This window comes from Schistocerca piceifrons, chromosome 8 (genome assembly GCF_021461385.2).
Source record: "Schistocerca piceifrons isolate TAMUIC-IGC-003096 chromosome 8, iqSchPice1.1, whole genome shotgun sequence".
NCBI lineage: Eukaryota > Metazoa > Arthropoda > Insecta > Orthoptera > Acrididae > Schistocerca > Schistocerca piceifrons.
In genome coordinates this window covers 89,834,450-89,847,338 of record NC_060145.1, presented here as the reverse complement: position 1 = coordinate 89,847,338, position 12,889 = coordinate 89,834,450, and the positions used below count along the sequence as shown (strand labels likewise).

The 12,889-nt window shown below is 42.2% G+C and overlaps 1 protein-coding gene across 1 annotated transcript in view; it reads left to right on the top strand.

The window, feature by feature from the left end:
* LOC124711829 (dehydrogenase/reductase SDR family member 11-like) overlaps nucleotides 1–9,099 on the top strand; it is a 102,971-nt gene extending 93,872 nt beyond the window's left edge. Inside the window, exons 5-6 of the mRNA XM_047242056.1 lie at nucleotides 6,442–6,588; nucleotides 8,705–9,099. Coding sequence (XP_047098012.1) covers nucleotides 6,442–6,588; nucleotides 8,705–8,746 — 189 coding nt within the window. The 3' untranslated portion in view covers nucleotides 8,747–9,099. The remainder of the gene's footprint in view (nucleotides 1–6,441; nucleotides 6,589–8,704) is intronic.
* Nucleotides 9,100–12,889: the final 3,790 nt, after the last annotated feature.

The window sequence follows — 12,889 nt, the reverse complement described above, 5'->3', positions numbered from 1 at the left end:
ATACCCTTATTAATCCGAGTACTTAGTTCTTAATCTTCCGCTCTTGTTGTTCCCTCTTAGTTCTTGTAAATATTATATATTACCGGTCTTTCCCTGTAGTTTACCCTTATTTCTCTCAGAATTTCGAACAGTTGCCCTATTTTATAGAGTTGGACACTTTTTCCAGTTTGACAGGTCCAATGAACATGTCTTGATTTTTCTTGTCTTGCCTCCATTATCAACCGCAATGTCAGAACCGCTTCGCTGGGCCTTTACCTTTTCTAAAGCCAAACTGATCGTCATGTAACACATCCTAAATTTTCTTTTCCATTCTTCTGTATATTATTCTTATCAGCAACTTGGATGCATCAGCTGCTAAGCTGATTGTGCGGTTATTCTCACACTTGTCGTCTCTTGCTGTTTTCGGAACTGTTTGAATGATGCTTTTCCGAAAATCTGATGGTATATCTACAGTCTCATACGTTCCACATGTCAACGTGAACAGTCGTTCCTTTGCCAATTCCCCCTACGAATTTAAAAATATTGGTGGAATGTTATCTATAACTTCTACCTTGAAACTTCCTGGCAGATTTAAACTGTATGCCGAACCGAGAGTCGAGCTCTGGAACTTTGCCTTTCGCGAGCAAGTGCTTTACCAGCTGAGCTACCCAAGCACGACTCACGACCCGCCCTCACAGCTTCAATTTTGCCAGTACCTCGTCTGCTACCTTCCAAACCTCACAGAAGCTCTTCTGCGAAACTTGCAGAACTAGCACTCCTGGAAGAAAGGATACTGCGGAGACGTGGCTTAGCCACAGCAGGGGGATGTTTTCTGAATGAGATTTTCACTGTGCAGCGGAGTGTGCGCTGAAATGAATCTTCCTGGCAGGTTAAAACTGTGTCCCGAGTTCGAGTCTCCGTCTAGCACACAGTTTTAATCCGCCAGGAAGTTTCATATCAGCGTACACTCCGCTGCAGAGTGAAAATATCATTCTGGAAACTTCTGCCTTATTTGATATTGATTAGTGCAAAGCTCTTGTAAATTCTAATGCTGGATCCCCTATCTCTTCCTTTTCGACTCCTGTTTCTTCTTCTATCATGTCTTGAGGCAAGTCCTTCATAAAAACCTTCAGTGTACTCTTTCCATCCCCTCTCTCCTCTGCATTTAACAACGGAATTCTCATTGCACACTTAATGCTACCACCCCTGCTTTTAATTTCACCGATGTCTGTTTAGACTTTTCTTTACACTGAGTTAATCCTCCCGACAGTCATTTCTTTTTCGATTGCTTCACATATTTCAAGCAGTCAGTTCGCCTTTGTGAACTTGGGTTTCTGTACTCCTGAATTTACCTCAACATTTTTTTGCTTCCTTCTTCCGACGATCAACTGAAATATTTCTTCTGTTACCCATGGTTTCTTTGCAGTGCCTTCCTTGTATCTATGTTTTTCTTTCAAACTTTTGTGATTGCTCTTTTTATATGTGTCCATTGCTCTTCAACTAAACTGCCCATTGAGCTATTGCTTATCGCAGGGTCTATAGCCTTAGTATACCTCAAGCTTTACACGCCTCGCTTCATTCCTAAGTATTTCCATATCCCACTTCTTTGCGCATTGATTCTGACTAGTCTCTTAAACTTCAGCATGCTCTTCATCACTAATACATTGTGATTTGAGTCTTTATTTGCTCCAGGGTACGCGTTACAACCCAGTATCTGATTTCGGAATCTCTGTCTGACCATGATGTAAGCTAACTGAAATCTTTCCGTGTCACCCGTCCTTTTTCATAGTATGTCTCCTCCTCTTGTGATTCTTAAACAGGGTATTCGCTATTACTAGCTGAAATTTATTGAAGAACTCAGTGTTTCTCTCTCGTTCCTACTACGAAGCCCTTATTCTCCCATATTCATAAACTTTCTTCTATTCCTTCTCCTACAACCGCATTCCAATCCTTCATGACTATCAGATTTTCATCTCCGTTTGCTTACTCCAGCGTTATAATGTAAAGAGAATTAGACTTTCATATCCATTTATTTACTGAATTACTCGTCCAGTGTCCTCATATGGATTCTCTGTCTCTCCACCTACTTGTGACGTCGGCATGCGTATCTGTGCTGTTGTCTTTGGCATTAGTTTGCTGTCAATTCTGATGAGGACAATAACATTACTAAACCGTTCACAGTAGCTAACTCTCTGCTCTAACTTAATGACAAATTATTCTCCCGTTACATCATTTTCTCCTCCTGGTGATATTATCGTCTTTCCATTCGACTTTACTGACCCGTACTACAACTAAACTGAACATTAACAATTTTATTTTGAGATTTTTTAGCTTCTCTGTCGCATTCAGACTTCTGATATTTCACTCTCCGATTCCTAAAATGTTACCCATTTGTTATTCATTAGTTTTCTTTTCATAGTCACCTCTCCCTTGTCAGTCCCTTCCTGTAGATCCGAATGGGGGACTAGCCCAAAATCTTTTCATAATGGAGAGATCACCATTACACCTCCCACTTTGTCTCTTTAATGCGGTGGCTTCCACTGCCTTCTGTCTCTTCAAGCCGTCGCTCATCGGTGATTCTTCTGCTTCTTAGAACACAAAGATGCCTCCAACCTCTGCTCCTACGCCCTCTTTGACTAGGCCGTTGACAGAGCGAAACTCTCATCATACCGGAAGTATTTAACTGCCATGATTGATTATTTTTATTTAAAATTCAAACAGTGGCTGAAATCGAACAGGGAACATTGTGATTGCCAGTCACAGAAGCTACCCCTGTTTTGCCCCTAGGCCACTGTTTTTATGTTTGGAAACAAACTGTATACCGACAAATATAAATTGTATTTTACAAAGACTGTTGTTGTTGTTGTTGTGGTCTTCAGTCCTGAGACTGGTTTGATGCAGCTCTCCATGCTACTCTATCCTGTGCAAGCTTCTTCATCTCCCAGTACCTACTGCAACCTACATCCTTCTGAATCTGCTTAGTGTATTCATCTCTTGGTCTCCCCCTATGATTTTTACCCTCCACGCTGCCCTCCAATACTAAATTGGTGATCCCTTGATGCCTCAGAACATGTCCTACCAACCGATCCCTTCTTCTGGTCAAGTTGTGCCACAAACTTCTCTTCTCCCCAATCCTATTCAATACTTCCTCATTAGTTATGTGATCTACCCATCTAATCTTCAGCATTCTTCTGTAGCACCACATTTCAAAAGCTTCTATTCTCTTCTTGTCCAAACTATTTATCGTCCATGTTTCACTTCCATACATGGCTACACTCCATACAAATACTTTCAGAAATAACTTCCTGACACTTAAATCTATACTCGATGTTAACAAATTTCTCTTCTACAGAAACGCTTTCCTTGCCATTGCCAGTCTACATTTTATATCCTCTCTACTTCGTCCATCATCAGTTATTTTGCTCCCCAAATAGCACAACTCCTTTACTACTTTAAGTGTCTCATTTCCTAATCTAATACCCTCAGCATCACCCGACTTAACTCGACTACATTCCATTATCCTCGTTTTGCTTTTGTTGATGTTCATCTTATATCCTCCCTTCAAGACACCATCCATTCCGTTCAACTGCTCTTCCAAGTCCTTTGCTGTCTCTGACAGAATTACAATGTCATCGGCGAACCTCAAAGTTTTTATTTCTTCTCCATGGATTTTAATACCTACTCCAAATTTTTCTTTTGTTTCCTTTACTGCTTGCTCAATATAGAGATTGAATAACATCGGGGAGAGGCTACAACCCTGTCTTACTCCCTTCCCAACCACTGCTTCCCTTTCATGTCCCTCAACTCTTATAACTGCCATCTGGTTTCTGTACAAGTTGTAAATAGCCTTTCGCTCCCTGTATTTTACCCCTGCCACCTTTAGAATTTGAAAGAGAGTATTCCAGTCAACATTGTCAAAAGCTTTCTCTAAGTCTACAAATGCTAGAAACGTAGGTTTGCCTTTCCTTAATCTTTCTTCTAAGATAAGTCGTAAGGTCAGTATTGCCTCACGTGTTCCAGTCTTTCTACGGAATCCAAACTGATCTTCCCCGAGGTCAGCTTCTACTAGTTTTTCCATTCGTCTGTAAAGAATTCGTGTTAGTACTTTGCAGCTGTCTCTTATTAAACTGATTGTTCGGTAATTTTCACATCTGTCAACACCTGCTTTCTTTGGTATTGGAATTATTATATTCTTCTTGAAGTCTGAGGGTATTTCGCCTGTTTCATACATCTTGCTCACCAGATGGTAGAGTTTTGTCAGGACTGGCTCTCCCAAGGCCGTCAGTAGTTCCAATGGAATGTTGTCTACTCCGGGGGCCTTGTTTCGACTCAGGTCCTTCAGTGCTCTGTCAAACTCTTCACGCAGTATCGTATCTCCCATTTCATCTTCATCTACATCCTCTTCCATTTCCATAATATTGTCCTCAAGTGCATCGCCCTTGTATAGACCCTCTATATACTCCTTCCACCTTTCTGCTTTCCCTTCTTTGCTTAGAACTGGGTTTCCATCTGAGCTCTTGATGTTCATACATGTGGTTCTCTTATCTCCAAAGGTCTCTTTAATTTTCCTGTAGGCAGTATCTATCTTACCCCTAGTGAGATAAGCCTCTACATCCTTACATTTGTCCTCTAGACATCCATGCTTAGCCATTTTGCACTTCCTGTCGATCTCATTTTTGAGACGTTTGTATTCCTTTTTGCCTGCTTCATTTACTGCATTTTTATATTTTCTCCTTTCATCAATTAAATTCAATATTTCTTCTGTTACCCAAGGATTTCTACTAACCTTCTTCTTTTTACCTACTTGATCGTCTGCTGCCTTCACTACTTCGTCCCTCAGAGCTACCCATTCTTCTTCTACTGTATTTCTTTCCCCCATTCCTTTCAGTTGTTCCCTTATGCTCTCCCTGAAACTCTGTACAACCTCTGGTTCTTTCAGTTTATCCAGGTCCCATCTTCTTAAATTCCCACCTTTTTGCAGTTTCTTCAGTTTTAATCTACGGGTCATAACCAATAGATTGTGGTCAGAGTCCACATCTGCCCCTGGAAATGTCTTACAATTTTAAACCTGGTTCCTAAATCTCTGTCTTACCATTATATAATCGATCTGATACCTTTTAGTATCTCCAGGGTTCATCCATGTATACAACCTTCTATCATGATTCTTAAACCAAGTGTTAGCTATGATTAAGTTGTGCTCTGTGCAAAATTCTATCAGGCGGCTTCCTCTTTCATTTCTTAGCCCCAATCCATATTCACCTACTACGTTTCCTTCTCTCCCTTTTCCTACACTCGAATTCCAGTCACCCATGACTATTAAATTTTCGTCTCCCTTCACTATCTGTATAATTTCTTTTATTTCATCATACATTTCTTCAATTTCTTCGTCATCTGCAGAGCTAGTTGGCATATAAACTTGTACTACTGTAGTAGGTGTGGGCTTCGTATCTATCTTGGCCACAATAATGCGTTCACTATGCTGTTTGTAGTAGCTTACACGAATTCCTATTTTCCTATTCATTATTAAACCTACTCCTGCATTACCCCTATTTGACTTTGTGTTTATAACCCTGTAATCACCTGACCAGAAGTCTTGTTCCTCCTGCCACCGAACTTCACTAATTCCCACAATATCTAACTTTAACCTATCCATTTCCCTTTTTAAATTTTCTAACCTACCTGCCCGATTAAGGGATCTGACATTCCACGCTCCGATCCGTAGAACGCCAGTTTTCTTTCTCCTGATAACGACATCCTCTTGAGTAGTCCCCGCCCGGAGATCCGAATGGGGGACTATTTTACCTCCGGAATATTTTACCCAAGAGGACGCCATCATCATTTAATCATACAGTAAAGCTGCATGCCCTCGGGAAAAATTACGGCCGTAGTTTCCCCTTGCTTTCAGCCGTTCGCAGTACCAGCACAGCAAGGCCGTTTTGGTTATTGTTATAAGGCCAGATCAGTCAATCATCCAGACTGTTGCCCTTGCAACTACTGAAAAGGCTGCTGCCCCTCTTCAGGAACCACACGTTTGTCTGGCCTCTCAACAGATACCCCTCCGTTGTGGTTGTACCTACGGTACGGCTATCTGTATCGCTGAGGCACGCAAGCCTCCCCACCAACGGCAAGGTCCATGGTTGATGGGGGGTTACAAAGACTATAAACCCTATTTGCATAGAAACATCCCAACCACCCTGTAACAAATCGTCCTGGTACTAAGGTTCCCTCTGTCGAATACTTCGCAGGTTTAGTAAATTCCACTCAGTGAATCAGTACACCCTCTAAATAATGAAACAATAAAACTGGTCTCCCTTAAATTCATTATAACACATTTAATAAGATGAGTATCTTTCTTTGGTAATAAGTAGTGCGTTCCCTCCCTCAATTTGTAGATTATATGTAGCAAATTAGAAATTCCTTATCAAAAATATTCGTTTAAACTCATTGATGCTTTCTGCACAGGAAATATCTCCGGGACTGGTGAAGACTGATATTCTTTCCAATACCAACAAATGGACACCAGAATTGTTCGATAAGATGAATTACATGGAGCCGGAAGACGTCGCGGAAGCTGCAATCTACATGTTGTCCCAGCATCCACGTGTCCAGGTAGATATTCAGTATCCCACTTCTTTCCACACTCATTCTTCTGGATGGTTGTCTGAAACTTTGATTCAAAATTGCGTGAGTGGTCTTGATCCTCCACAGTACAGAGCCGTACTGTCACTAGAGTATAGACACAGTTTTTGTCCGATACCGTCCGCTGTCTGGTATTACCTGAGCCTCTCCTAGATCCCATAAGGGTTGGCACACCCTGTATCAGGACAGGATACTTTGTACTGTTCTCAGGAGGCCAGTGAGATGAAAGAAACAGTCCGTTTCGGAGTGCCAACAGATCATCTGTTCCTAGTGAGTTTTTGGGTTCACAAACGTAACTTTGAATTGCTGTGCTTTGTTTGCAAATAAGCAATATTACGTTTTGATTGTATCTTTAGATACAACGGATACTATTCTTTATATTGTAGGCTGCGATAATGTCTAGCCCAGGTAATAACAATAGGAATGTTAAACTACCACAGTGACACGTTTGGTATCCATTATGATGATCGTTTGTCCCTGTGTAGGTCGGCGTCAACAAAATATTTTCGCATTAGGAGGAGGAAGTTGGTGGTCCCACCACAACGATAAACGCCTTTGTTTTAATGATATCCACTCCAAGACCGTGACACTCTCTTCCCTATTTCTCGATAATACAAAACGTGCTGCTTTTCTTTTAACTTTCTCGACTTACTCCGTTAGTCCTATCTGGTAAGGATTCCACACCGCGCAGCAGTTCTCCATAAGAGGACGGACAAGTATAGCGTAGGCAGCAGTCCCTTTAGCAGTTCTGTTGCATCTTCTAAGTGTTGCGCCAGTAAATCGCAATCTCTCGCTCGCCTTCCCCTCAACAATTCCTATGCGTTCTTTCCAATTTAAGTTGTTCGTAATTGTAATTCCTAGGTATTTAGTTGAATTTACGGCCTTTAGACTTCATTGATTTGTCCTGTAACCGAAATTTAATGGATACCGTTTACCACTCAGTGGATGACCTCACACTTTTCATTAATTATGGTCAATTCCCAATTTTCACACCATACAGGTGTCTTCCCTCGGAAGTGAGTGGTCAGCGCGACATAATGTCAGTTCTAAGGGCCCGGGTTCGATTTTCTCCGCTCAGGGACTGGGTGTTGTGTTGTCATAATTATCATCATTTCATACGCATCGACGCGCAAGTCACCGAAGTGGCGTCAAATCGAGACTTTTACACAGGGAACGGTCTACCCGACGGGAGGCCCTGGTCACACGACTTTTTTTACCGTACTGATATCATTTCTAAAACGTTTTGCAGTTTTGTTTCGATCTTCCAAAAATTTTACTATACTGTAAACGACAGTATCTTCAGCAAACAACCTAAAACGGATGTTCAGCTTGTCTCGTAAATCGTTGATATAGATCAGGAACAGCGGATGGCCTATAATGCTTCCTTGGAGAACGTCAGAAATCACTTCTGTTTTACTCGACGACTTTCCATCAATTACTACGAACTGTGGTCTCTCTGATAGAAAATCACGAAGCCAGCCGCATGACTCAGACGATATTCTATAATCACAGAATTTCATTAAAAGCCCCTTTGTGAGGTACAGTGACAAAAGCCTTCACGAAATCTAATTTTTTCGGTTCTTTTCTTTTACATGTAAAGATGCAAAGTAAGAATTCAAGTAGGGTGAAAATAACGTAAAGGAGGTCTTAGAAAAAATCAGACTTTTTGAAATGTTAGAAGGGAAAGGGCGCGAGAAATATTCAGTTCCAAAAAGTACGATAGGTTACAAACGTAAAGCTGTAAAGGAAAATGAAGTCTGTCTTAGGAAATTGTAAGCTTTTAAAAGAAGATTCGTTGATGAACAGGGAACAGTAGTGTATGGTGTTCGAACGTTTAGATCCCAGGGGAAGCATCCACTAATACTGCCAGTTCCAAAAATTAAGAAGCCAACCCTGTGAAGATTCGGAGTTAAGGCTAGCAAAGAGAAGAGTATATGCGAACTTGCAGGTCGAATAATGGTGTCTGCTTATAGTGATAGATACTTAACATTAATTTTCGTCTCTTTTGGAATTTTGCTAAGTTTTTAATGAATTATTGTCCGAAAGAAAACATAAAGGTAATGACATCCTTACATTTCTGTTCCAGGTTCATGACATCATCATCCTGCCAACTGGAAACCCTATGTAGAGGTATCATCATGAAATACTCCGGATGAGATTTATATTGATAACCAAATATGCGATTCAGGAAATTCTTCTACTGATTTCTACACAACCATTCATTCAAATCAGCGTAAGAACTTTACACAAAAAAATAGAACTGGTTCTCTTGAAGACTGTGGCTATAGGATGGGCCGACCGTGCGCAACAGAACTTAAATGCCCAGCAGAAGATTGGACTGCGGAGAGCCTACGGAATGGGTACTCAATCCGAAAAGCCACATCACTGTTGCAGGAGCTTACGTACGATTTTGTGTAACTTAATATTGTTAATGTATATAAATTATGCATGGCTCTGTCGTCATGAAATGAGGGGTCAACAATAAAGAAAAATAAAAAAAAAATATTTATTTGCTTAGAATCGTAAATCGATGTCGAGTTCCAAAAGTTAACAACGGCACAGCCATAGCGTTTCCCTGAGCTTTGGTCTACAACTTCTCCATCATGGTACTCCTCCGTGGACGTTAATGAGAAAGTAAAACTCTCTCAACACATCGCTGTCATGTTTTTTATTCAAGAAGTGGTATGGGGACACCACGATGAGGAATTCCAGTATAGCGACAGGAAACAAAGAAACCTTGCAGTGAATAAGAAAGTAATGATGATCGACTATATGTAAATGTTAATTCATTGATCAGGGTGGGCCTCGCGGAGTGGCCGCGTGGTTAGAAACATCATGTCACTGATTGCGCGGTCCCTCCCGCTGGAGGTTTGAGTGCTCCCTCGGGCATGGGTGTGTGTGTTCTTCTTTTGTAAGTTACTTTAAGTAGTGTGAATGATGATCGACTATATGTAAGTGTTAATTCATTGATCAGGGTGGGCCCCGCGGGGTGGCCACGTGGTTAGCAACACCATGTCACTGACTGCGCGGTCACTCCCGCCGGAGGTTCGAGTGCTCCCTCGGGCATGGGTGTGTGTGTTGATCTTATCGTAAGTTACTTTAAGTAGGGTGAATGATGATCGACTATATGTAAGTGTTAATTCATTGATCAGGGTGGGCTCCACGGAGTGGCGTTGTGGTTTGAGACACCATGTCACTGATTGTGCGGTCCCTCCTGCCGGAGATTCGAGTGCTCCCTCGGGCATGGGGGTGTGTGTTGATCTTATCGTAAGTTACTTTAAGTACTGTGAATGATGATCGACTATATGTAAGCGTTAATTCATTTATCAGGGTGGGCCCCGCAGAGTGGCCGCGTGGTTAGAGACACCATGTCACTGATTGCGCGGACCCTCCAGCCGGAGGTTCGATTGCTCCCTGGGACATGGGTGTGTGTGATGTTCTTATCGTAAGTTACTTTAAGTAGTGTGAATGATGATCGACTATATGTAAGTGTTAATTCATTGATCAGGGTGGGCCCCCCACGGAGTGGCCGCGTGGTTAGAGACACCATGTCACTGATTGCGCGGTCCCCCCCGCCGGAGGTTCGATTGCTCCCTCGGGCATGGGTGTGTGTGATGTTCTTATCGTAAGTTACTTTAAGTAGTGTGAATGATGATCGACTATATGTAAGTGTTAATTCATTGATCAGGGTGGGCCCCGCGGGGTGGCCACGTGGTTAGCAACACCATGTCACTGACTGCGCGGTCACTCCCGCCGGAGGTTCGAGTGCTCCCTCGGGCATGGGTGTGTGTGTTGATCTTATCGTAAGTTACTTTAAGTAGGGTGAATGATGATCGACTATATGTAAGTGTTAATTCATTGATCAGGGTGGGCTCCACGGAGTGGCGTTGTGGTTTGAGACACCATGTCACTGATTGTGCGGTCCCTCCCGCCGGAGATTCGAGTGCTCCCTCGGGCATGGGGGTGTGTGTTGATCTTATCGTAAGTTACTTTAAGTACTGTGAATGATGATCGACTATATGTAAGCGTTAATTCATTTATCAGGGTGGGCCCCGCAGAGTGGCCGCGTGGTTAGAGACACCATGTCACTGATTGCGCGGACCCTCCCGCCGGAGGTTCGATTGCTCCCTGGGACATGGGTGTGTGTGATGTTCTTATCGTAAGTTACTTTAAGTAGTGTGAATGATGATCGACTATATGTAAGTGTTAATTCATTGATCAGGGTGGGCCCCGCGGAGTGGCCGCGTGGTTAGAGACACCATGTCACTGATTGCGCGGTCCCCCCCGCCGGAGGTTCGAGTGCTCCCTCGGGCATGGGTGAGTGTGTTGTTCTTACCGTGGGTTACTTTAAGTAGTGTGAATGTTGATCGACTATATGTAAGTGTTAATTCATTGATCCGGGTGGGCCCCGCAGAGTGGCCGCGTGCTTAGAGACACCATGTCACTGATTGCACGGTCCCTCCCGCCAGAGGTTCGACTGCTCCCTCGGGCATGGGTGTGTGTGTTGTTCTTATTGTAAGTTACTTTAAGTAGTGTGAATGATGATCGACTATATGTAAGTGTTAATTCATTGATCAGGGTGGGCCCCGCGGAGTGGCTGCGTGGTTAGACACCATGCCACTGATTGCGCCGTCCCTCCCGCCGGAGGTTCGATTGCTCCCTCGGGCATGGGTGTGTGTGTTGTTCTTATCGTACGGTACTTTAATTAGTGTGTAAGTCTAGGGACCGATGACCTCAGCAGTTTGGTCCCATAGGAATTCACACACATTTGAACATATGATCAGGGTGCTAGTGAAGTAATAAGGGACTGGTAAATAGAACATAACCATTTTAAGCAATAACTCACTTTCCTGACCACTACCAACATTCCATTGTGACTGAAATAAATATATCTGCGTGCGATCACACGCACATGGTTACCCTCGCCATATACCCCATCGTCTTCCATTGCTGCCGACTACCTAGTACAGACACAGACACACCATAAGCTAACAAGGCCTGAACTACATATGGTCACCACCACGATAAAAAAAAAGACTTCAAAAAGCGCACAGTTCATCCAATAAGCACATCTTTAAAAGACGCGATAGTGAAAACGTGAAGTGGAAATTTTGAACTGCTTGCGTAATTGTCTAATAGTAGGATATTCTGAAGTACATAGGGTAATTGAAGTTGTGGTCTTGCGGAACGTACGAGATTAAAGAAGGACGGCAAACTGTAGCTTGCGCAACAAAACGTTGTTGTTAACCGTACCAACAATAGGCTAACTCCAAAAAAACTGCAACATACATAAAACTGTTTTATCACATACCTAGAGTGTATAAAATAGAGTGGAAGACTTAATTATTTGAACGAAATGGAAGTGTTGGGGACATATAGTCAGACGAATGAATGAGAGATGGAACAAACTATTTTAATTTTTAATAGACCAGAGGAAAATGGTCCCACATTCGAATCTTAAGCCAAAGACTACTAATCGGGATGTTATCGTCACAAATTTTAATAAATATCTGACCTTCTAAGGGCCAGATTGTGGAATGACAGATCCTCTAGTCCAGTTTCTATTCCGGTCGGTAAGTTAGCGAACTTTAAAAGATTAATTGATAACTAGAAGTTAGATTTAGTGAGTAAGAGAAGAACAGTGGCAGGAAGCGTAGGATGTATGGTTAGGTGAATACAGGATATTCAACAAAAAACAAAATAGGGGTACTGCAGGAGTAGGTCTAATAACGAACAATACGAATGCGTGAAAACTACGAGCACTATGAACAGCTCTATGAGCAGATCACCACAGAGAATATACACACGAAACCACAGTCGAAAACAGTGATAAGTGTATGTATGCCTGCAAACACCGCATATGACGAAAAGGTTGAAAAATGTATGGTGGGGTAAAAGAAATTATTCAGTCTGTTACTGCAGCCCAGGGACGCTTAAGCGCTCGTTGTCACACCTCCCAGAGGCTAAATTTGTTTTCGTATCGATCGAGATGCATCAACAGTGGCGCCAAACATGATGCCATAGCCTAACTAGTAGAAATGGTTAACTTATACAGTGGTATGACTACTTATTTCGATTTTCATTCGCTGATCTAGGGTCAGAAAAATCAACAGTTGTTGTCTTAGCACCAGAGATATTCAGTCTGTAATCATTAACTATTTCATTCATCAAAATGACAGTTTGTAAATCATTTTCGCTATGGTTAATGATCTCTCGATCGTCTGCAGAAAGTTGTGTAGTCGTATTTATGTCGTTAACAGTCAAATATTCA